At 37.8% G+C, this 22387-nt stretch overlaps 3 protein-coding genes across 5 annotated transcripts; 1 reads left to right on the top strand and 2 right to left on the bottom strand.

Moving 5' to 3' along the window:
• Positions 1-35: 35 nt before the first annotated feature.
• LOC145470557 (cyclic GMP-AMP synthase-like) lies at positions 36-4997 on the bottom strand. Of its 2 annotated transcripts, none has more exons than XM_081454367.1 (4): positions 4660-4997; positions 4285-4337; positions 2737-2798; positions 36-2145 (listed from the first exon to the last, which is right to left on the bottom strand). In XM_081454367.1, the coding sequence occupies exons 3-4, from the start codon at positions 2766-2768 to the stop codon at positions 987-989; spliced, it is 1191 nt and encodes a 396-aa protein (XP_081310493.1). In that variant the 5' UTR covers positions 2769-2798; positions 4285-4337; positions 4660-4997; the 3' UTR covers positions 36-986. The 2 variants fall into 2 exon arrangements, with proteins under 2 accessions (XP_081310493.1, XP_081310494.1); XM_081454368.1 differs by lacking the exon at positions 4660-4997 and adding an exon at positions 4614-4637.
• Positions 4998-6361: 1364 nt separating this feature from the next.
• LOC145470579 (large ribosomal subunit protein uL10-like) lies at positions 6362-10804 on the bottom strand. The gene is made up of 2 exons (XM_081454391.1): positions 10580-10804; positions 6362-9231 (listed from the first exon to the last, which is right to left on the bottom strand). Exons 1-2 carry the CDS (start codon positions 10790-10792, stop codon positions 8719-8721), a joined length of 726 nt encoding a protein of 241 aa, XP_081310517.1. The 5' UTR covers positions 10793-10804; the 3' UTR covers positions 6362-8718.
• A 2-nt stretch (positions 10805-10806) lies between these two features.
• LOC145470551 (hyccin-like) lies at positions 10807-21873 on the top strand. 2 transcript variants are annotated; one of them, XM_081454360.1, is made up of 12 exons: positions 10807-11087; positions 12273-12377; positions 12855-12989; positions 13334-13378; positions 13775-13855; positions 14572-14699; positions 15037-15132; positions 15949-16107; positions 16679-16766; positions 16855-16947; positions 17537-17693; positions 21263-21873. In XM_081454360.1, exons 1-12 carry the CDS (start codon positions 11055-11057, stop codon positions 21628-21630), a joined length of 1488 nt encoding a protein of 495 aa, XP_081310486.1. In that variant the 5' UTR covers positions 10807-11054; the 3' UTR covers positions 21631-21873. The 2 variants fall into 2 exon arrangements, with proteins under 2 accessions (XP_081310486.1, XP_081310487.1); XM_081454361.1 differs by lacking the exon at positions 16855-16947 and having other exon boundaries at positions 10810-11087.
• Positions 21874-22387: the final 514 nt, after the last annotated feature.

Raw genomic sequence — 22387 nt, 5'->3', positions numbered from 1 at the left:
AAGGGACCACCCTGACACGAGACACACAAGACACATTTTGCTCAAAATTAATCTATAATTGACAATTTTATGAGACATTAATACAAGATTACATCCTTCGGTAACAAATAAACTGTTCAAAATTAGAAAGATCTGTTCCATTCAAATTGTTAGGATTATTACAGGTATTATATTACAGGTAATAGTTGCGAATGGAAAACATTAAATTTCGGTCGACATTCCAGTCTCTTTAAAATAGTCAACAAACAAAGAAATGTTTCACATTTGGGCAAAGCGCAACACGCACAAAAAATCTTTCATAACTTTTTATGCTTTCCTCTACATGTTGATTAAAAAAAAAAATCCCACCGTCAGAAAGCAGTAAACTTAGATTCTGCATCAGCTCAGTGAACAGAAGTAAACTATGCTTCTGGTGACCCTGCATGATAACAGGCAATACCTCGTGCATTTACGAGGCTACCGTGAAGTGCACTACCATTATCATTATGAGGCCAGAATTTGGTTTCTCAAGAGAAAATGATGATTATAATCTCTTGGTTTATAAAATAAAAGAATTATCAAATACTTGTGAAAAAACACTTCCTGGCAAGTTTGACGCGGCATTTGCTCCCGGCCGAGAGACTCTTCAGAGACATTTTTGAACTTAGCGGTGAACTCGCTGATCATCGCACCAAAGTCTGTTAGCAAATTCAAGATGTTAGCATTCTGGCCTTCTATCGCTCAAGGATTCCCAACAGCACGTCCACGGGGAGTCTCTAATCCATAAACTCCGTCTTGCTGTAGACTGTTCCCAGCCCTCTACTTTCTCGTATTTTTATTCGATCGTTGAACACGCGGATAGAATATCGAGAGAACTGGACGCCAGCGCAAAACAGGAGAGTTGACAGGGGGGGGGGGGGGGACCGATTTGCTGAAACAAAACTGTTCATACTAGGCCAGTTAACTGATGCATGTGTGGGGGCTACCTAACATGTTCCAGCTGGAAATTATACAGAAATTGCATAAAAGAGCTGTTTTTCATCGGTAAGTACTTGCTGTAGCCTTGTCTCGATGACGTTAAGGGACGAGCTGCTCAATCCTTTCAAAAGATTAACACTCGGTACAAAACAGTGTGGCAGATCTTTTCTCTTAACACACTCCTGAACGTATCTCAACGCTCCCAGGAACCGCTCACCAAGCTGATCAGAACGCCACTCTTCGCTAAAATTTCGATAATGTAGAAAGGCGGTTTTCAGCAAGTAGAAGGGAAAGACGCGCAGCTTTCTGTCCGAGCTGAAAAAAAACTTGAGAATTTTCAGACATTCCGTGTGGCAGGCATTACCGGAACGATCTAGGGTGGACAGAATCTCTCTTTCCCTCAGCGAGAAGGTTCTCCGCCATAAAACCGAACGCCCCGCGTTACTCCCCAGCTCGAATTTTGTGCATTCTTGAAAGGCGCATGGAACAAAGTAATACATAACTCCAGAGTCGTCTTCCCCTTTGACGCAAGGAATCAGCTGCGCGGTTACAGAGCCTCCCCTGTTAGTGTCCCGGATGATCATCTCGACCGCTGACCCATTCTTATGCGCCCGCACTCTCGCTCCGTCGGAGAATCTCTTGGTGCTTTCGATCCACGCTTGGGCTAGCTTGTCAAGCCAGTTTTGCATCTTATCCGGGCGTAGATAATCATACGTGTCTGTAAACCTCACAAGCTTCGTATCGGCTTCTCCTGTTACCAGCTTTAGCTTCGAGTACAATTTTGGAACGACTTCTTCAACTGTAACATCTTCGTCACCCGTCTTCAAGACAACCATCACTTCAAACTCATTGCTCTTTCTTGTTTCCAGTCTTTCGTACATGCAGCCAGTGTATTCCATGTTACGCACAACCCCAGTCTCTCTCTTGCAGAACTCGAGCAGTTTCTGAGTTTGGCTGTAAACGAGTTGCTTGGCCCACTGGGTGTCGCTAGCTGGCAAACGGACTTTTTCCCGATGGTACTTACGCAGGTTTCTTAGCAATTCCTTCGGTCTTATGGGGTTGACCCTCAGTTCTGGCGCCGAGGCCGCAGAATACAGGTGGTCGGTGGATGTGAACTGCGGGGAACTGGTGCTGAGGGATCCTGAAGCCCTGCTGATGTCGTCAAAAGACTTCGTCACTTGGTCATCTCTAAAACGCAGCGAACAAGATGATCAAATAATGATTCGCAATCCATCATAATCCTCGTCAATTTTAACCATTCCTGGTACTTAAAGGAGCTAAGTAACGGTTTGCGCATCTCTTGAAAAATTTAGCGTAAATATTTCAAGTTTGTCGTTTGTCCCAATCCGTGTTAATCTTCTCCATCCTTAACCATCCTTCTTCTTTTATGGTTTATTATTATCTCTTTGGTGTTTTGCCACCACAGCAAACACTATTTTCAGGTTTCGTTCAATTTAAAGTCAATTTTGTGCTTGACTAAAATACCGTGACTGAGCTCCTAAAAGCTGTGCAATTGCTACTCTCTCGGCATTTTTCTACCTGTTATAAACTTGGCATTTTCAGGTTTCAAGGCAATTTTAACTGTTTCAAAATAGGCAAAACAGGTATAGAGGGTTTTCCCTCACGTGACCAGCAACTATGCAAATTCACTGGAACAAAATAAAGTTTTTAGAAAAGAAGAGTTCAACTCCCACAGGATTGGCTTGGGACCCCTACATGGCCGCCGTGACGTAATGTGAGAACACTCTGTGGCGAGACATCAAAAGCAAAAACTATTACCTTATCTTCATCGTCGATTCTTGCCCTCCCATGTCTCCACTGGGGTTGAATTTTGTCGTGCTCTAAGTAGAAAGTGAATGAATTGTTCATGAAGTTTTATACTGCTCATAATGTTGGCTCAAGCTTTGTAAACAGCCATTATTACCCTAACTGGTGCAAGCGCATTTTTCAGCCAATCACATAGCAGGAAACGGTCCCTGGATTGAGGTTGGAACCGAATAGTCGCCGAGTTAAATCAGACATAGTCTATCCACAGACGTTTATTTTTTCTACGAGTTATTTTTCCTCGAGCACGCTGAGCAGCCGCGAAGCAGGCGAAAAAAATTGTCTTTCCCTTGGGTCACCCCCTTGTGTTCGGGCTTTTTTCAAATCTCTTTCTATCTCGACAAACTCAAGACAAAATAGAACAAAATGGAGAGTCTGTAGACAGACTGAATCAGACATTACACCGTCAAATTTTGTCGTTAAAAGGTTACATCACGTTTCACAACAACATCTATTCCAAAGGAGGCGCAGTAAAACGAGACAATCTCGTAACTAGGGTCGACCTTAAAGGTCGACACACACGAGGAGACTACTCCCTGCAACTAGTCCCCTGAAGAGTTTACACGAAGGGACTGGTCGCACGGACTTGTCCCACGTACAGTTCACACGAAGCGTTTTGAGGAACAAGTCGCAGGGACTTGTCCCAAAAATTCAAACCAGTTTGAATCCGTGGGACTAGTCGCAAGGACCAAACTTTGGTCCCTGCGACTAGACTTTGAAGCAAAATTAGCTAGTCCACTCGATGGGACTTGTCCCCGCGACTTGTTGCAGGGACTAGTGTGTGCCGACCTTTACTCAACGTTGTATCCGTGCAAAGTACTTTAGATCACACTTGAATTAACTATGTGCTATATATATTTTTCTTGTAAATTTTTGGATTCAGCGTGTAATAATGGGATTTTCGGCCGAGTTGTCGTCAAATTTAACATTTGCAAAACAAAACATGTCAGATTTATCACCAGTTGTCTGGACCTATTGTTAGGAAATGTCAGTGGAAACAGTGAGTTGGTCAGTCTCCCACGCCCCGCTTACCTTGGAGAATAGCGCCTTCAACTATTCAACCATTTTAGAAGTCGTTTGATTAATAGACGATATTCTAAGTTGCGTGCAAGATAATTTTTCCCGTGCCTCGAGGCTATTAAAACTGACAACTTGAAATATTGTGGAAAATTAAAGACAGTCACACACTTATGTAGAATCGAGATCAGAATTCACAAAACACACTGGTTTTTACATTGCAAGTCATTTCTGAATCAAACAACAGTGCTAAGCGCATATTACGCATCTGGTTTTAGCCATTTGCATTTTAGTAATTTAAGTTTTTGACATGCAAATTTTTCGGAGGCCAGAAGACGGAATCTAACAAAATTACGATGCGTATTGTTTCTTTTTCAAGCAAACTGAAACTGGTTTGAGAATCTCATCTCGACTCTTTCTTTAAAAGCTCATAAAAATGCTGAATAGTACTACTGAATAAACTTTAAGCTTATACTAACAACTTACGTTTACAGTGGTACTTTACAGGTCAGAGCAAGGTCCACCTCGTTTCATCAGTGCTGTAGAAAATTATGAAAATAAACCGAGTCACCGAGTCTGATAAGGGTTGTTGGCAAAAATGCTGCCTTTGCTGGTAGCGTCTCCGATTGAACAAAATAAAACTAAGACACCTGTTCTTATAATAAAGCGCTTGTGTCAATAAAGGTTTCATGAAGAAAGCCCGGCGATTTATTTTGTTTTTGTACTCTGGTTTATAAGCACTCGAGCACTGAAGCCAGAGAACTTTGCCAAACACTGACAAATGAACTCAGAGCGAAATCGTGAAACTCACTCACCAAATATCATTGGCAGTCGATAATTCCACAGATATAGAACACTCACCTGGTCAAATATTAACTTATCAACTCATACTCGCCGCTTCTGTTGACAAAATGTTTCGCAGGTATCCCAGAACTCTTTGCGACAAACAAGAAGGCCCGGCCAGGCTTGGTTCCTAAGCAGTTTGTAGTGGAACTTGACGAAGAGGCAAGTAAACTTAAATTGTGGTAGAAGCTTTCCTTTTCACGACGATCTCTGGAGAAATGGATTCCCAAAGAAAGGAGGCGAGAGTTCGAAAAGATCCCTGGGCGCGATTTGAGGCGTGGAGATACCATCCAGCTATCAACAAGCGGGCGAACATGCGTAATTTTCTTCCTGGATTTTGGTGGGGAGTGGGAGCATTTGTCATCGCCATTGGAATTGAAAAGTTGTTTGAAAAACCAGACGATCACGGCGAACATCATTGACACCAATGAATTCTTTACAGCTCAAAGAAATACTTTTACCGATTTTGCGTGGTGAAGAAGTTACTTTATGCATCCAGTGAGAGATATTTTTGTACAAAGGAACCTGGGAAGAACTTTGTTTGCACATCAAACCACTCTTGGAACTCATAATTCAAATTGGATTAGGACTGATTTCATTCGATGACTTTTGTTGCTGTTGACCTACTTTATTAATCGATAATCAACGATGATAAGTTCTAACCATGCAAGGGGTACATTACATGCATGTGGGTGGCATAAACTTTGTAAACTTAAGTTGTGATATATTTGTATTGTACATGTAAGAATTCTTTTGAAGAAGTGTTAAATTTTGAAAATTTATAGGCTTAAATGAAAGTTTGGTCACAGACATCTTGGCCATTATTCGAATGTAATAAAGTGAGTGACAGAGAATGAAACTCAGAGCGATTCAAAGTTGCAGCATTTGCAGTTGCAAATTGGCAATGTGTTGTGTACACCTATGAAGAGGTGCCCCAATATGCTTTTTACCACAATTGCTACTAATCTTGTAATCTGATTGGTTTATTTGCTGTTTTCAGTAAGAGTCTACACAACGCTGCTCGCGTCGAGGTGTCACGCAATGTCTTTTTCAGCTCGCGCTCTGAAAAAAAACATTTTCCTTCATGTTGATATTGTGGTTAAAAACAAATCAAAATGTGGTTTAGCGTGGTCTGTACTCTTATCGACAACAATATGCGTCAACACAGTAGTCAAAATTTGTTGTGTCCACAACATTTTGACCACTGTGATGACGCGTATCATTGTCGATAAGAGTACAGACCATGCTAAACCATATTTGATTTGTTAAATATCAACTACTTGGGCATTTAAATGAATCAACTTGATCACCACTGGTTATGTAGAATGACATCACTCAGCATTCCTAAAAGTAAATACCCACCTTTACCATCTAAATTTTGTGAAGAAACATGAGCTGTTGATTAAGCAGTTTTGTAACATTTGATGTTGAGGTTTTAGTACTCATTGGTTCCCTTTTCATGCAGATTTCCATCTTTCAATATTGAGATGAGAATTCCAAGTCAATTTTATGCTTGTTTGAATTTCTCATTTGACAAACAAGCAAAGTCAGCAATAATTGCTGATCTTGTAAGTTTATCTGTGTATAATTTGTGCTAGTCCAACATCCAAGAGGACACATGCCACAGATTATGCAAATCCACATAATTTGTATACAGTTTCAGTGGATATAACAAAGATTTTCTATGAAGTAAAACTCCCAATAATTCGAAAGTCTCAAATTGTGAGTGACGCCAGATGTTTCATTTAGCTATTTCCCCTATTTATCATTTTCAGTTGTTTAAATATCAAGTTAAAGTAATCATGTATGCAGTTTTTGCATGATTTTCACACCATGTTACAACATAAAAACAGAGGGTATCTTTTTTTAGGGGGGTGGGGAGGAATGGGGAGATGTTGTTCAGTTATCCATTCTCTGGAGGGCATATTATATGTGTTATTGACCAAGTGTGAGGCCAACATGGCTGGATATAGGCCGAGTTCTTTTTTTGTGTTTATAAACTGAGACAGAGTTGGGGTCCATAAACATGCAAAAAAAGAACAAGGCCAAATATTATATCCAGCCATCTTAACCAAACAAGCTTGGTCAATAAAGGATTTATCATATGGAGAAAGAACACTATCTTTTTGCAATTTATGTTGGGTTTATCCTGAGCAGAAAAGATAGCGCCTTCTTTAGCCTGCGAGCAGGGTCTTTGTGGCTCAGGCACTTTTCAGGCTTCCTGGTGGAGCAGCCAACCAGGGAACTAGCCATATAATAAAGTCATCGCTAACTTTTTTTGTGTGCAGTAGACCTGTCAAGATACCCTGGGCATGTCATACCAAAGTTAATCCGATAATTATGTGCAAGCCACATAAGCACAAAGCAGACTCCCAAGAAAGGGAACAAGATGGCTGGTTTCTGCCGAATCATCATTGATTTCACATTAACCGCTATATCAATCAATAATGTTTTGAGTTTAATAAGTTTGCAATAAGTTGGCAAATTTTCTGAGGATGTAATGATGAGCCCGTAGCAGGTTTTGTTTGTAAAATTATAGTGACCTCTATTTTAGTTAACCTATGTCAGATTTAAAGAAAAACAGCTTACAAGTGTAGAGAAAGCATATCTAAATTACTAACTTAATAATTAATAATTATTAAGGGATTTTTGTGAGAAAAATGATCATTACTACTTTAGTACATTCTTTGGAGGTGCATGAATGTTACTAGCTGTTAAAAACCTGGTAGAAAGAGGGTCAAAAAGATCAGGAAAGATGGGAGAGGAAATAATGCAAAGAAGGCCTCTGAGACAGTGGGAAAAGAGAAGCAAACATCATTGAATAAATTAAATAAATTAATAATAATCCATTACAATTATATCCAGACACTGAGAGGGAAGGGTGCAGAAACTGGGAAATTCAGACCTACCTGGGGTGGTGGTGGTGGTGGTGGGGAAAAAAAGAAAGAAGATTATAGCCAGTCAATGCTGCTATGGGGTACAGTAAACATTTCTCAATCAGGGGTGGAATAAGAGGGGGGGGGGTGGATTGGGGTGGCTAACTAACCCCCTCTTTGGAGGAGCAAAAAGATAAAAAAAAAAAAAAAATTGAAAAACTATTGATAATATCATGGATAAAACAAAGGCAATCACTCTGGGCAGGTACCTCATTGTAATTTCTACTTTGGGACATTGCTAGTATTTTTGGCGGAACAGTTTGCAATTAGGTTCCAGTTCTCCAAACCGCATTGTGGGGACATGCCCCATTGATTCTGTAACCCAACAATTCCAGCCACCTCCACCCTACCCTCCTTGAAAACTTCTTTGTCTGCTCCTGGCTCAATAGTTATGATTAAAATGGAAGGGAGAAAATTACATGTTGGTGAGACTGGAATTAGAAAGTGGGAATAACTTGTTAAAAAACGGAGCGGTGACATTCGGGGATGTCATTTAGTGTCTGTAATAGTGAGGGTCCGTAATTGCTGGGTGTGAGATAAAATGTGCCCTTAACATGCAATAAATAACATAGACAATGTCTGCGAAGCAAGGACTATTGTGCAGACAAACAAAGAATTGATGTGAAAATAAACATTCCAGAAGTCTTGTGAAGTGTAGTTTGACAAATGATGAACAGCAGACTGTAATTTTACATAATTATGTTATATGAGAAGTATGTGGTGTCTGCTTTACTGAGAGTCAAAACAATAAAATTGTCATTTTGGTACCACGAAAGTGTCTGTAATTCCGTAATACCAAGAGTCCGTAATAGCAGGAGTCATTTGGATTTTGTCAGTAATAGTGAGCATCTGTGATAGCAGGGTGTCTGCAAGGCGAAAGTTAACTGTATGTAGGAAAAAAAGTTAAGAAAAAATCAGATAACCAATTTTTGGTTCAACCCAGTCAAACTTTTCAGCACCTTTTTTCAACTTTACAGAGCCCAATGTCACACAATGACCGCATCACTAAACTGAAAACCATGAGTTAACGACTAAATAGAACTAGATCAATGTCAGCACAATGTTCATGGAAGTTACATTTACAGATTCACCATTGTACATGTATATTTAAACCTATTTATGCAAGTTATATGCCACAGCATCAGCTCTTGTTTTCTCCCTGCTCAACATATTGTGAAAGATTCCCAGACAGGTTCATCTGGTTCTGTTCAAGAAGTGTTATAAGTCTCTTTGAGTGCTCAGAAAGCATCTGCAGTAACTGCACATGCTGCTCTGTCAAGGATGGCAGCTTAGAATAATTCACCAGGGCCTTCCTTGAAAGGAGTCGATTGTCAATTTTTCCCCCTAATACGTCCATTTTAGGCTGTTTCCTGATTCCTGACAGAAGGGGTTTGACTTTTGCCTCTTTGCTGTAAGTGACAACCGTTGATGCCAGGAATAGTGGGGTTATTTCACGGTATTTGGTATTTTCCAAGGCTTTACATGTGATTTTGTTAGGGAACATCTTCACCTTGATTTCATCCTTACCAAGGGTATATCGCAAGTCTTCCCATTCTACAGTATTCATGTCACTAAATTGACAGACAACTACCATGTTATTGGACTCAAAAACATCTCTAATTTGATCTGCTAATCTCAGCTTTTGAGGGCTTGGCTGTGAAAAAAAGTAAAAGAAACTATTTTATAATGTGAAGATATGAAGTAATATTTTTTCAATAATTCATACAGAAAAGCAAGACTCTTGGAATTTGACATTCAAATAAGAGTTATAACAACCTAACGACGTAATAACACAATCACTGATGTCAGTAATGTGAACATTGACAGAAGAGGGGTACCCTGCTGTCCCGTTTCCTGTAACTTTGTCTCCCAACTCCCACCCTTGTTCGTCTTGCTCCCGTTCCCTGTAAGTAAGGAGGCTCAAAACCCATCCTAGTCATTTAGCCGCACAATCCTTAGACGTTTCCTTTTCTTTTTTTCCTTTGCTTTTAGCGTAAGTGACAACATTTCATCACCTATGACTCAAACTTTGTAAAAGGATTTCCAATTTTACTGGAAGTAAGCCTCAGTTTTTTTAGCCAAGGGTGAATTTTCGTTTTTCCGTCGGCTCAGAAGTCTTAAAATAGGCTAAAAGTGAGTCAAATTAAATTTTGGGTTCTTGTTTGTGAGAGTATTTTAATGCAAAATAAATGATTCCCACCTTCTTAAAACTCGCACTTCCCGCCCTTTCCTCTACCTCCTCCTGCCCACTATTCTCCCATGCTCCTGCCCCCCTGTCCCCCTCCACACATTAAGAGTTTTTTTTTTCCTTATGTAGTTATGTTCATGCAGTTACAGTGTGTGTTGCTATTACAGTGTATGTCATTATATCAGATGTCAAACATAACGTCCTTCTTCTGTTGCTATGTTTATGTCATTATGTCACGAACGTGAACTAGGCTTACCCAGTAAAACAAAAGCTACTCAACACTACATGTACTTTCAAGTCATGCTGTTTGCATCTCAATCTCTAGGAAGATAGGCCTGCTCCCAATTTCTTTGCTCAGTAGAAAAATGCGTTAATAGCCAAAAACATATTTGTCACCCTTCCCCTCATAATTGTCCACAGCAATGAATACCCTACAGTACCATCACGAACACCTCCTTAAGGGAAAGCTTGTAGTGGATAATCAGACTTAAGCTTAACTTTCATAAGAACATATCAGCGTACCATTACATGAACACATATAAAGCTCAAGACCTGTTAAAACTTAAGTTAAATTAAGCTATATATAACTTGTTCTGTACAAGACTGCAGGCGAAATTTAAAATATATTTTAGTAACAAATTTAGTCAAAACTTCAAAGTTGCTTATGTTTCATCAACCTTTGTAAACATCAGTAGTAATCAAAAAATTAATAAGCTATAAAACATGCTTACACTTCAACTGTTAGTCAATATTTCCAAAATAAACATGTGGAGACCCCTATGCCATAACATTAAACAAGGGTTTCTCAACAAACCTTTACTGTTCTCCGCCTGCTTTTTCCAGCTTTGCAATGTTCAGCCATATTAAATTGGTTTCGGATGAATTCCAACCTTACAGTGGAAACTAGGAGAGGTAAAAGAACGGAGTTAGTTCTCTTTGCAAACGTCGCGACCGCCATGATGGAACTCGAAGACACATTAGCCGTGAGACAATGGGAAAGAATTCTTGCCCAGTCTTTCACTTTCATTTCTCCAAAATGGCGTTCAGACGTCTGTGTTTAGATTTCTTTTGTAGTTGATTACCCTCTTGTTACCGAGATAGCTTTTTGCATATTTTAACATCATGTAATTAAGAGAAGACCGCTTTCTTCAGTAATACGTTCAGTGCGCTTTAGTTTTATTGTTCTCAGCTAAAACATAGGGTGATTAAATTTTGTGAGACAAAGCCAGCTTTGGTCAAGTTTTTAAGCAATTATAGTAGTATCCATCGGCCTTGATCCAGTCCTTGCTATGGACCTGGAATCGATAAAAAAAGTTTTAGAGGTGAGTAATAATCAATAGAAATTGTAGAATAGAATAATTTAATTTTAGAACACTAAAACTGATATAATATTGATAAGTAACAATGAGTAGCTGTACACATGTATTTTCTTACAACAATTTGTTTAGAGCTATTCAACAATCAGATTATGAGCTTGAGGTTTCTTTTACATGTTCGCTGACGAGGGCACAGCCTGAGTCAACTATCATGCATAGAAATTGAGAGCAAATAATCTAATTGCTTTAATATTAAGACTAAATCCAGTAGGCATTCAAAACTTGATCTGAATCCTCTTACCAGACAATTTGAAAATGCAAAGAAGCGAATGCCATTTTGTTAACAACCACACACTGTTAGATTACTCACTATCTACAACAATAGATAATTAGTAGCATAGCCATTAAGAGAACGGCATATTTTGTGATAGAACGTTAGTAGTTTTATACTAATAAGGGATATTCTATTTAATCTCCATTCCAAGAAGGACTATGAATATAAAAGAGCTGTGGAAGCCAACAGAAACATATCAACACCCTACCCCCCTCTCCTGGGCAAATCCCAGACATTTGACTACTACATGTAGATGGACTAGATGTGTCTGGAGGGATGTTAGTTTCTAATTGACTGAAACATAAATGCTGCAAAGTGTTTCATTGTGTGTTGCAGGTTCTTACATATAAACGTCAAACCAAATCTGTGGGGAGCAACTACTATATTATACACTGTTTCATGAGAACAACAAATTTTTGCCTGGAATTTAAATAGATTTCTAGAAATTGGGATACTCAAAACATTTTGCAAAACTAGGCAATTCTATCAAGTCAATTGGTAATTTATGTTGCAAATTGTGATATAGAATTTTACCATCTAAACCAACTGGTCTGTGGAAGGTGCGATGCCTCATGGTTAGCTCGCTCACCCCTGGCCAGGGACTGTGTTGTGTTCTTGGGCAAGACACTTAATTCTCACAGTGTCTCTCACCACCCAGGTGTATAAATATGTACTGGTGAACATAATGCTGGGGGCAACCCTGTGATGGACTAGTTAGCATCCCATCCAGGAGGGAGTAGAAATACTTCTAGTCACTTAATGCTACAGAAACTGGGATAAGCTCCTGGCTAATGGGCCACTTGGCTCATGTGCAGATTTTACCTTCCTACCAAGTGGTCTTGTTTCTTGCCTTTTAGTCTTTTTGCAAATCTGAATCAGTATCAAACATTCAGCATTTGAAGAATGATAAGAACCTTGTGAATGGAATAATTCAGAACTTACCAAGTCTGTATGCACACGAGGTAGGTAAAGAGAATTCCAAGGTGATGAATTTGTAGTATAGTGGAACTCCGTCAATCCAGTCACCAACAGACCACCAAAATCATGACCAGGTTGACCAGGTGACCATGTTAAAAGGCTTCTGTAAATTATAAGAAAATGATTGACTAAGCATTTGTTTGGGCCAGAATAAAGTGGCAATACTAACAAGGTGGCCGTATTAACTGCAGGGAGGCCGTAAGGTGGGGTCCTACTGTATATTTTTTTGTAGCTGGCCTGGAAGTGTCATAACTTCAATAAGGTGCTACTACAAGAGACAATATTAATTTTGACTGTTTAACTTGTCTCATAGCTTTGTTGTGCTCTTACAAGACATATTGTGCAAACTGTATGGGAGAATCTTGACCTCAGCATTGGCTGCATACTCATGACCTTGGTCAAGATTTCCAAAATATAGACCTCCCATGGGGTTAATAAGAACTCAATATTTTCATTTGCAGTTGAGTAATCCAGTTTATAACAGTCTATTTGAGTTGTATCGTCAAAGTGGAAGCGGAGGACAGCTTTTTGTTCTTCAATTTGTTCCAGTGTTAATATGGACTTACTTGTCAGCCACAACAAGAAGGGATGAACTGGTAAAAAAAAGCCTTTTTAACTTAGTTTGTCATAAGCAAATAAAGTGGGAAAAAGGGAAAATTTTAACTGTGTGTGTGTTGTGAAAGTCAGGGAATTTTATTTTTTAATGGTAACACGGAACAATTGTCAGTCCAGAACTAACATGGGACAGTTTTACTGACATAGTTTCATGTTTGGAACATGTCTCATGAACTAAGGTTTGAAAATATTATTACAAAAAATGTTGATTGATGATTATAATGACGTGCTGCCAGTGATTTTTTTATTGAGTATAAAAACATACTTGGAAGTATTGCATTTGTAAATTTGATATGAATTTTTTTTTTACATATATTTACAATAGGTTTATGGCAAGCTGGAGGCTCTACTATTGGCTATCTACAATGCTGTAAGTTTGTGTGCTATATATAACATAATTATAATTTGAAATATTTTAATTCAACCACAGGCTTGCGCTAAAAATGATCTGTGGTAAATTTATATTTATTTGCATGGAACTTTAAATTAAAAGTTGTACTGATGTAAAACTGGCAATTAAATGCCATTGATGTTTACATCCATTTCAAAATCATGTTTCCGTAGTTACTATAAGTTTTTGCCTGTCCTAGGGTCGGTTTTAGGAGTTAAATTTCATCATTTTCTTAGTTCACTGTCACCTAAAATAATAACACAATTACTCCAATGCAGCTTGACAGTCAAGACACAGCACCGTCCTGTAAAACAGTTTTTAACACACTGTAGACAGTTAACCTTTCATCAAAATTTTGTTATTTGACAATTACAGGAAGTAGTAAATGAAAAAGGAGAGCAGAAGATCAAGTCATTTAGGTTGCCGTCACTTTCAAGACCGTCAATTTACCATGAGGTACAGTTTGTTAAAGTTTGCTGTTGACTTTAGTGCACAGTAGTGTAAGTTTGACTGTATCAAAGCCTGGACAATGTGACCTCACTTCACCTCAGTTGACATCACTCGGCATCGCTTGACCTCAGTTGACATAGGGTGTTATTTATTTAGTAAAGCATTGCTAGTTTTGTAAGTATTGTTGCAAACCTTTGATTAGTGAAAAACCAAAAACAGAGTTTGTTCACCAGCAAGCCATAAGTGATGCAGATGGTTGCTATAGATTAAAATAGGTATCATCTTGTGATTCATCCTCTTATGCCGCCACACACGTGACCTTAAGTTAATTACCTGACATCTACTGACAATCTTTGACAGAAAGTTACATTATACAGTTACTTTATTTGCAAGCAGATGTAATTCATTTTTTAAAACAAAGTTTAAGGCATAGCAAAACATGACTGTTAACCAAAGTGAGAATGTACAAGTTAATTTCTGGTTGACAGTTACAGCTGCAATGTTTTGTTTGATTTCAAATTCTACGGTCATTTATTTATTTGAGGGGTTGGGTTGGTCTTACAGTATTTTGGAATATTAATTTTATTGGCCAGCTTTTGGCATCCATGAAAATAGAGGCATAGTTTTCAAGGGCCTACAGTGTACATGAATTTTTGAGAGTTAAACTGAATTTATTTATTTCTTACATTATAATAGTAACCAATGCCGCTCTCCTTTTTTAGCCCTACCAAAGTTCCACAACTTCATCAACACTAACTGAGACAGCACTGAGTCGACATGAGCAGAGTGAGACAATTGTGACTTTACCAGGACCCGGAAAACAACTCAATAGAATAACTGCTACACACAGGTTAGCACATTGCACTGCTGCCTGAGAGAATTTTGAAAGAAAATTACTTCACTGTTGTGATTGGCTGAGAGCAAGCCAATTTATCGCTGCAAGAGGAAACACACTTATACATTAGATGGGCTCATATCCAGGGGGGCTTATATCCGGAATAATATCTTTGTTAGCAAATAGAAGGCTTATATCCGGGGGGGGGGGGGGGCTTATAACCGGGAGGGGGAGGGGGCTTTAACATGAGATTTTACGGTACAATGATGAGGTAAGGTAAAATCTAATGAACGATAATTTTGATTACTTACCAGGCTTTTTTGATTACTTGTGAATTTCATGTTTTTAATAGGCTTTCTGTGCTTAGTGTCATTCTGCACCAGTATAACTCAAACATTGTCTACATGCCAGAGGCCTCTCATCACAGCTTTTGCATCATGGCATTAAGGTATCCCATCATACTTTTATATTGATCGTCAGTAACTCAGTTTGCTTTGAACACCCAAATGTACTTTAAAAAATAATTGTACCTGTAGTAGAACCTTGTTATCTTGAATTCAGTTATCTCCCCACTATCTCAGATTGTTTCAAATTATTTGCCCTTGAATTATACTTTTCAGTCATTTAACTATTGGCTATGTTGAACTCTTGTTATCCCAAACTTTTTTTCATCTTCCTTGAGAGTTTGAGATAGCATGATTCAAGCTAGCCAAATTTTAGACCTTTCACTAACAGAGAGAAACCTCAAGTTTAGTGTGAAACTTGTTAAACAAGTTCAAGTCTAACTTTTAATTCAGTGGATCAAACTGTTAAATGAAAGCTATTAGGCAGTATTTTCGTGTTTATTATGCTGTATAAGATGTTGCAAACTTTCAAGTTTATAGATGAAGTCAAATAATGCTATTAGAATGATAATAATATACAATCAACAAATGTTAATTAAAATTCAAACTTTTGCGCAAAATGACACTTGAAATTTTCAAAAATTTTTTGTTGGTTTTGTGGTTCTTAAAAATAATCCTACCCACCCCAAGTATTTTAGTTAGGCGAAGTTAAATGTCAAATAAAAAAGACCCACCCCTAAGGAGGTTAGTTAAAATTTCAAGGGGGAAGGAGGTCTCAAAAGCCAAAATTTTAAAATTATGGAGAGTATGAATGAAAACTGGAATTTCCACGGGGATTGGTGGAGTCAAACCAAAAAACCTCCATGGGAGGGGTTGATTGATATTTTCTGGCACAACACTTTAAACCTATTTCCAAACAGGCTGGCAAAATGTGGTTTTTACAAACTTTGCCAACGGAGTAAAGAAGAAATAGAATCTCATTTCTCAAGTGACGCGCTGTCAAGATTGGTGAACCATCCCAGGATAACACTAAGCACAGAGCTAATTCGGGAGATGACATATGGAATATATTTCCTGATGTAAGTTACTTTGAGGTCGGCACATACTAGGGGATCTGTTGCTGGGCTGTGAAGCTTAAACAAGCTCCTTCACTGTGTGCGTATAGGATGCATGTTGCAGCAACATGTCTTTTTCAGTGTGAAAAATGGTGAAAAATAAAATGTCCAGCTTACATGTACATGTCACGAGTGTGGAACAAAGAAATTTATCTGGGTCCTCAACAGGATTCCATGCTGGTTGAGCCCTCTGAAAATTGGAAAACATCTTTTCATAAGTTCCCAGCAACAATCATAGCCTCAATGGTAAATGCTGACAGTTTTGCATGATCTGGGAATCACAAACTACTGTACAAATTCAAGTTGTTCAACAATGTTGCACTTTCAAAACTGCCTCTAGTCAGCAGTATTTCCTCAAGACATAGTCAGGCGTTTTATGTAAACTGTCCAAAAACCATGGGCATGTCATTTAGTGTCAAGTGGATACTCAAAAAGTGCCAGAAAACAATCGCATATTTGAAGAATTTGGCAAAAGATAATTATTTGCAACGTCATTTGGTCACAAATATAATTATTATATATAATATTGCTATAGGTACAATGGTCAAAGGACTCTTGCTACCAAGGCTCTGGAGGATCTCCACTGGCGTGCATCACACAGTCTGTTGGCTCCTGCTCATCTGGTGAGGGTCTAGAACTCATTGTTTTTATATTGATCCCATTTCAGAGGTCAGACACATTTATATTTTGGTATATTTTATTTTTTTACAGCAGCTGAAAGCTCACTTAAAATTACATACAAGTGAACTGCTGATGAAAGCAAGTTATAATAAAAATGTACTGCATTACAACCTTACAATCATGGTAATCTATACTTGAAGACAATCGTCTTGTAACACCTGCTAATTTCTGTCTTGACAATGACTTCCTTTCTTCCCTCCTCCAACCCCCCCCCCCCCCTCTCCCACCCACTGTCTATATTTCATATCCCTTTCTCAAACTCATTAATATTCGTAATTCATCAACTTTAAACAGCGGAAATTGTGACTGTGACAGTGTTTGGATATCTGATCTTAATTAGCTTAAATTTTTACAATTATTTTTCTGTTTTTTCCTTAGTTTAAGTTTCAGTTGAGAAGATATATCAAATACTCAAGACCTTGTTTGACCACATTTCCAAATGTTCACCTCAGAGGACCTCAAATATATTCTGCTACTTGTTGTATTTTCGTCTATCGCGTTAGTGTTTGGAAATGTGGTCAGTCATGTTCTTTCATGTTTGATATATTGCTTCTCCTGAAATTGTGATCTGTACCTACTTGTGAACCTAATCTTGTTACTAACATTTTCAAACCCTGTTGCAAAAAGAAATCTCTGAATGATTATAGATGCGAATGCAGCCATAACACTACTGGAATCTCTGAATGTGATCATGTTACATTGCTATTTTTAGCTGACTGATGCCATTAAACATTCAATGGATCAAACAGATGGCCTCCCCAGGGATGGTCCCCTAGGGCTGGAGATGTACTTGTCAGATACACAGGCTGCCCAACCCATCAGCAGTAAGACTGTGCCCTCAGTCAGCGGCACTCTACCAGAAGCACCAGGTATATATTGCTCAGATGGGGATTCCTATGAGTCTTGTCTGGAAGCTATTGGTGCTGATGAGGGTGATAATGCTAGTGAAATCTACACTGATACTGTTGATGCATTTGATCATTCTAATGTTAAATACCTTAACACATGGTTATGATTTAGTATTCAAAAGCAATATTTAAACAATCATTCACCAAAGTGAAGGTGGATACTGGTTGAAATTTACTGAGCCACAAAGAGGCAAGGTGAATATCCACCACTTTCACAGACACTGAGGTGAATGTACTTTTAACTATTTTTTGACAATTAATCGACAAAAGGGTGGAAATCTCAAAATCTTTGCCCAGAAGTGAATGATACTGTACTTTGCTTATCACCTCTGAGTGAACCAATCAGAATGCATGAATCTGAGCGCTATTCACTTGTGTGGAATATATACATGTACATAAATATTTTGTTTGCAAATTCCAGTTTTGTATGAAACTTGGAATAAAAATGTCTCAAATTCATTTGTAATTCATCAAGTTTTAAAAAGAGGCTTCAAGATCATAGTGGTGACAATGGTTCAAATTAGAATTGAATAAAAGCAATTTTGTTTCTTAGTTTTCTCCTTTGCATTTGAGACGATATATAAAAAAACTCGAGACAGTGTTTCATAATTTTCAAACATCTTGAAGTTGATCATCTTTTTTTTCTCAAACTCATTAATAATTCATCAAGATTAAGCAAAGGAAATCAAGACCGTGCTGGTGTCTGGATATCTGGTGTTAATATGTATTACTAACATAGATTTTTACGATATTGATTCTTTGTTTTCTCCTTAGTTTTAGTCTCAATCGAGAAGATAATATCAAACACGAAAGACCGTGTTTGACCACATTTCCAAACACCAAGAAGAGAGTTGAAAATAAGACGTTATGCGTCATATTTTCAACCCTCTCCTCAGTGTTTGGAAATGTTGTCAAACAAAACACAGTCTTCATGTTTCATATATTGCTTCAACTGTCATCTCGTTGTTTGCGAATGTGATGAAACATTAACTCTTGCTTTTGATATATCACATCTGAGTGTATATACGTTGGGTAATTGCTGGACTTAGTTTCACAGGAGGAACTTCTGGTTTCTTGCTGTGGATTAGATGACTATTTTGTTATTGTTGAAATTTGAAATAATGCAATATTCACGAAATGAATGAACATGTACATCCATGCTTTCTACAAAACACTGTTTGAATAGATTGCATTAAGTTAAGTGTTGAACTAAATTATTTTAAAATAAAACTACATATTCTAATAACACTTGGTCTAAAGAGAACTTTAGAGTTGGATTAAACCTGATAAAAACTAGTGTGTGATAATAAAAATATATTATTTAATCATTCAATTATTTATTTGATGTGTGGAGTTACTATTGAATGTTAAGTCAAAAAAGGCAAGAAAATCTGTTCAGTGTAACTTATGTAAAATGTAAATAATTTAAAACAAAGACAACATAATACTTCTATGACCTGTCAGGCAAAGCTTAGTGAGACTTTCAAAATTGGAGGCATTTGTGAACGTAGGTAAACTGTCCTGGACGTTATCTACAGCAAATAATTGCAATAGTAATAATTATTATAGTAATAATTTATTTAACATTGTGACACATGGAGTGGTTGCCCATTCTCCTGAGCTGGGAACTCATGATAAAAGTGCTTCACAAAAAAAAAAAACTACTCAAGTTAAAAAATAATGTGAATATAATGACTACAGTTAATTCATGTAGGTAGTAGGTACATGTTCAATGGTAGAAAGGTTCAGCATGGTTGGAAATAGTGAATAGACATGAAAAACTCTGTATGTATTTCTTTAATATAAATTGCACTGGAAAAAATAATTCCGCTCAAAGTCAGTAAGAGTCCACTCTGATCGTGTTTCTTGTGAGAGTGAGTCGATCTTCTTTCTCGCAAGACGTATCTCGTTTCTCAGTGAAAAGACAGTTTTGTTGCTCTGAAAAATGTAATTTAAAGATGTTGCTTGTAGGAGTGAAATATAATCATTTAATCACTGTTCATGTAGTTTGTGAAACTTTGTAAATAAATTGTTGAGTATCAAATAAAGTAATGTAAATTCTACAATTGTCTGTGCTTAGTACGTGGTATTTAAATAACGTAAAATAAAAATAATGTAAAAAAAAAAAAACCTGTTCGTTTAAGTAAAATTGTGGGGTGTGACTTTTTGATCAAGTTGTAAAAAAATAAACCAAACAAACAACCAAAAAAAAAAAAACAAAAGAAAAAACTCGTAGACAAACAGCAAGCAAAAAATTACGAGGTGTCTTCTTTAGATATTTAACAGAACTCCAGGGTTATTACCAGCCGCTGTTATTCAAAAGAATCCGCGCTCCTTTCCCGAAGAGGAGGAACGTCGACCGGATTTGAGAAAGCGCAGGGAATGGAGCTTAAACTCCAGATTCCCTCCAAGGCATCATTCCAAAAGGAATTATAGAGGCGATGTTGTGATGGTAGTTTTTTTCCAGCGTTGACCCCGAGACCAATTTGACATGTTGAAAACTAGTAGAGTTTTTAATGGCGAGATTTTGCAAGAAATTGAGAAAGTTTGGCTGTAGGAAACTCCCAGCCTAAATTTGACCAGTTAGTGTATGTAATAGTATTACATGCCTAAGTTCAATTAGTAGAATTCTACTAGTATACTAATACAAATGCTGTAATCTGATTGGGTGAACCATTGCATACTATCAGCCATTGGTTTGCAGTGGCTTGGTGTGGTCGACAAAATTCCAACGTTTCCTCGTTTCTCCGAAGTTTTGAAAGAACATTTAGAAACAAATGAATAAACAAAATTCCAAAGACTAAAAGGAGAGCATTTACGGTTTCTTGAATTAAAAGAGCTCGAAATTTTTGAAAGAAACTGATAAGCGCTTAATCAATTACAAATGTCAAATTGACAATTAATTCAGTCTGCGCGAGTTCTCTAAAGCTGGAATTTTAATACTAAACACGAGGGTTGGGAGAATTCGAGACAGTTATGCAAATTGCATAACTTTCGAGAATTCTCCCAACCCTCCGAGTGTTCAGATGAGGCTGTGTAAACACGGAAAATGAGCTCTAATGCTTTTTTAAAATACTTCTCAGAAATACGCGCGAATCTAAAACGTCACAACCATGTTTACATTCTCTCATCTAAACACACCTATCGACCAATGAGAGCGCGCGTAGTAGCTCAGTTATTTTATAATAGCAAATAGCATTAGTGTTGCAAGGAACGTTCCAATTGATTGCCATTGCTAGAAAGATAGTTTTACTGTGGTGACTTCTTTCTATGAAACATTGTTCAAAAGAATTGACTAACAATATTGGTTCGGTTGCTAGGGAAGTCGTTAAAATATCCTTACTTTCCGAAAGTTCTTTTACTTTTGACGTCGCCTCGCGCGTTAACCGAGAATAGCGAATTCATTTATTTTTGAAATAGCTTGAACCAGAAACTTGCTAAAAGGGAACTAGGCGAATAGGCATTTCCCTGATACGGACCGAACAAGCTAGATTAATATAACCTCTGTGTATATACGTTGTTTATTTTAGTGACTCGTGGAAAAATACTGGCTTTGAACACAAGTGGAATGGAGGTAACTCGGCGCTTCAAATATGAATTTCCAAAGGACGATGCTGTGGACACGGAAGATATTGAAGTCGAAGTTCATTCAAGGAAAGCCAGTTCTTCTTCAGATCACTCGCACAAGAAGGCCCCCAGCCTGGGGCATTTCAAGCTGCCTTTCTTGTCGACGAAGGAGCATATTGAACTTCAACCCATACAAGGGTCGACGAGGCCGAACTCCTCCGAATCACCACGAGTTGTTTTGTCGGAGGTCAATGTACCGTCGGAGAAATCCGAAGATGTCGAGTTACTCGCGACAAGTTTCAGCGACGAGGTTTTTGATCACAAATTATAAGACGTTTTCTCCTTAAGATCATTCGTTCACCAATAGTGTTAAAACATAATTTTTCCGTTCAATATCGAAAATGTCAATGTCAAAATTACCATCAAATTTTTGAACATTAAATGAAAAAAAAAAGAATAATGTAATCCGTAGAAAATTTAATTTCAAGTTTGCCACTGCGTGGGTTTCTTAACTAAAGCTTTCGTATACATTGTAACCAATACAGAGGTATTAAAAGTATGTTTTATAAAATTATTGGATGTACACATACTTATGATAACATTGGTGTATAATATTAAGTCAAATCCTTCAGAATAAAGTGTGACCTTATGTGAAGTATAGCCGAGTGAATTGTTACATTTTAAATACCCTTTTGGTGCACTTCTTGCACTAGAGGAAGGTTCTCCTAGAGTCAAAATGTTAGTGAAATGTTTCCACGTCTCGCGCTTGTTAAGTTTGTGGTCAGTCTTGCACTTGCCTATCATGAGTTTTTGGTTTGAAAACTTTGAGAATAAACTGTTCCAGATTAAAGTTTCCTTTATCTTACCTTTAATGTTATCCTTTCCTTTCCCTGTGGCAAATCTGGTTAAAGAACCGTCCAATTTTAACAGCTAATAAAATTGCTTTAAGGATGACAAATTTGATGTGACAACCGAATAGAAAACATGACGCGCGTGGTGCAGCGGCCGTGGTTTTGGCGCGAAAATTGGCCTACTTTATTGCCCAGGAGATCTCTTGTGTGTTATGAACATAATTTTCCCGTCTGACC

The sequence above is a fragment of the Orbicella franksi genome, chromosome 15 (assembly GCF_964199315.1).
Source record: "Orbicella franksi chromosome 15, jaOrbFran1.1, whole genome shotgun sequence".
NCBI classification, from domain to species: domain Eukaryota; kingdom Metazoa; phylum Cnidaria; class Anthozoa; order Scleractinia; family Merulinidae; genus Orbicella; species Orbicella franksi.
The sequence above is the reverse complement of the archived record's forward strand: the minus strand, read 5'-3'. Positions and strand labels throughout refer to the sequence as shown.

What these genes read in the sequence shown, in the direction of transcription:
- LOC145470557 (XM_081454367.1), bottom strand. Translation starts at nt 2,768, where the DNA reads ATGGGAGGGCAAGAATCGACGATGAAGATAAG. An exon ending in GAATCGACGATGAAGATAAG is followed by an intron (nt 2,146 to 2,736) that starts GTAATAGTTTTT and finishes GCTGCGTTTTAG; the next exon opens with AGATGACCAAGTGACGAAGT.
- LOC145470579 (XM_081454391.1), bottom strand. Translation starts at nt 10,792, where the DNA reads ATGAAAGTGAAAGACTGGGCAAGAATTCTTTCCCATTGTCTCACGGCT. An exon ending in GCAGGCGGAGAACAGTAAAG is followed by an intron (nt 9,232 to 10,579) that starts GTTTGTTGAGAA and finishes TTTTTTTCACAG; the next exon opens with CCAAGCCCTCAAAAGCTGAG.
- LOC145470551 (XM_081454360.1), top strand. Translation starts at nt 11,055, where the DNA reads ATGGACCTGGAATCGATAAAAAAAGTTTTAGAG. An exon ending in CGATAAAAAAAGTTTTAGAG is followed by an intron (nt 11,088 to 12,272) that starts GTGAGTAATAAT and finishes CTTGCCTTTTAG; the next exon opens with TCTTTTTGCAAATCTGAATC. An exon ending in TTTTGCATCATGGCATTAAG is followed by an intron (nt 15,133 to 15,948) that starts GTATCCCATCAT and finishes ATTTCCAAACAG; the next exon opens with GCTGGCAAAATGTGGTTTTT.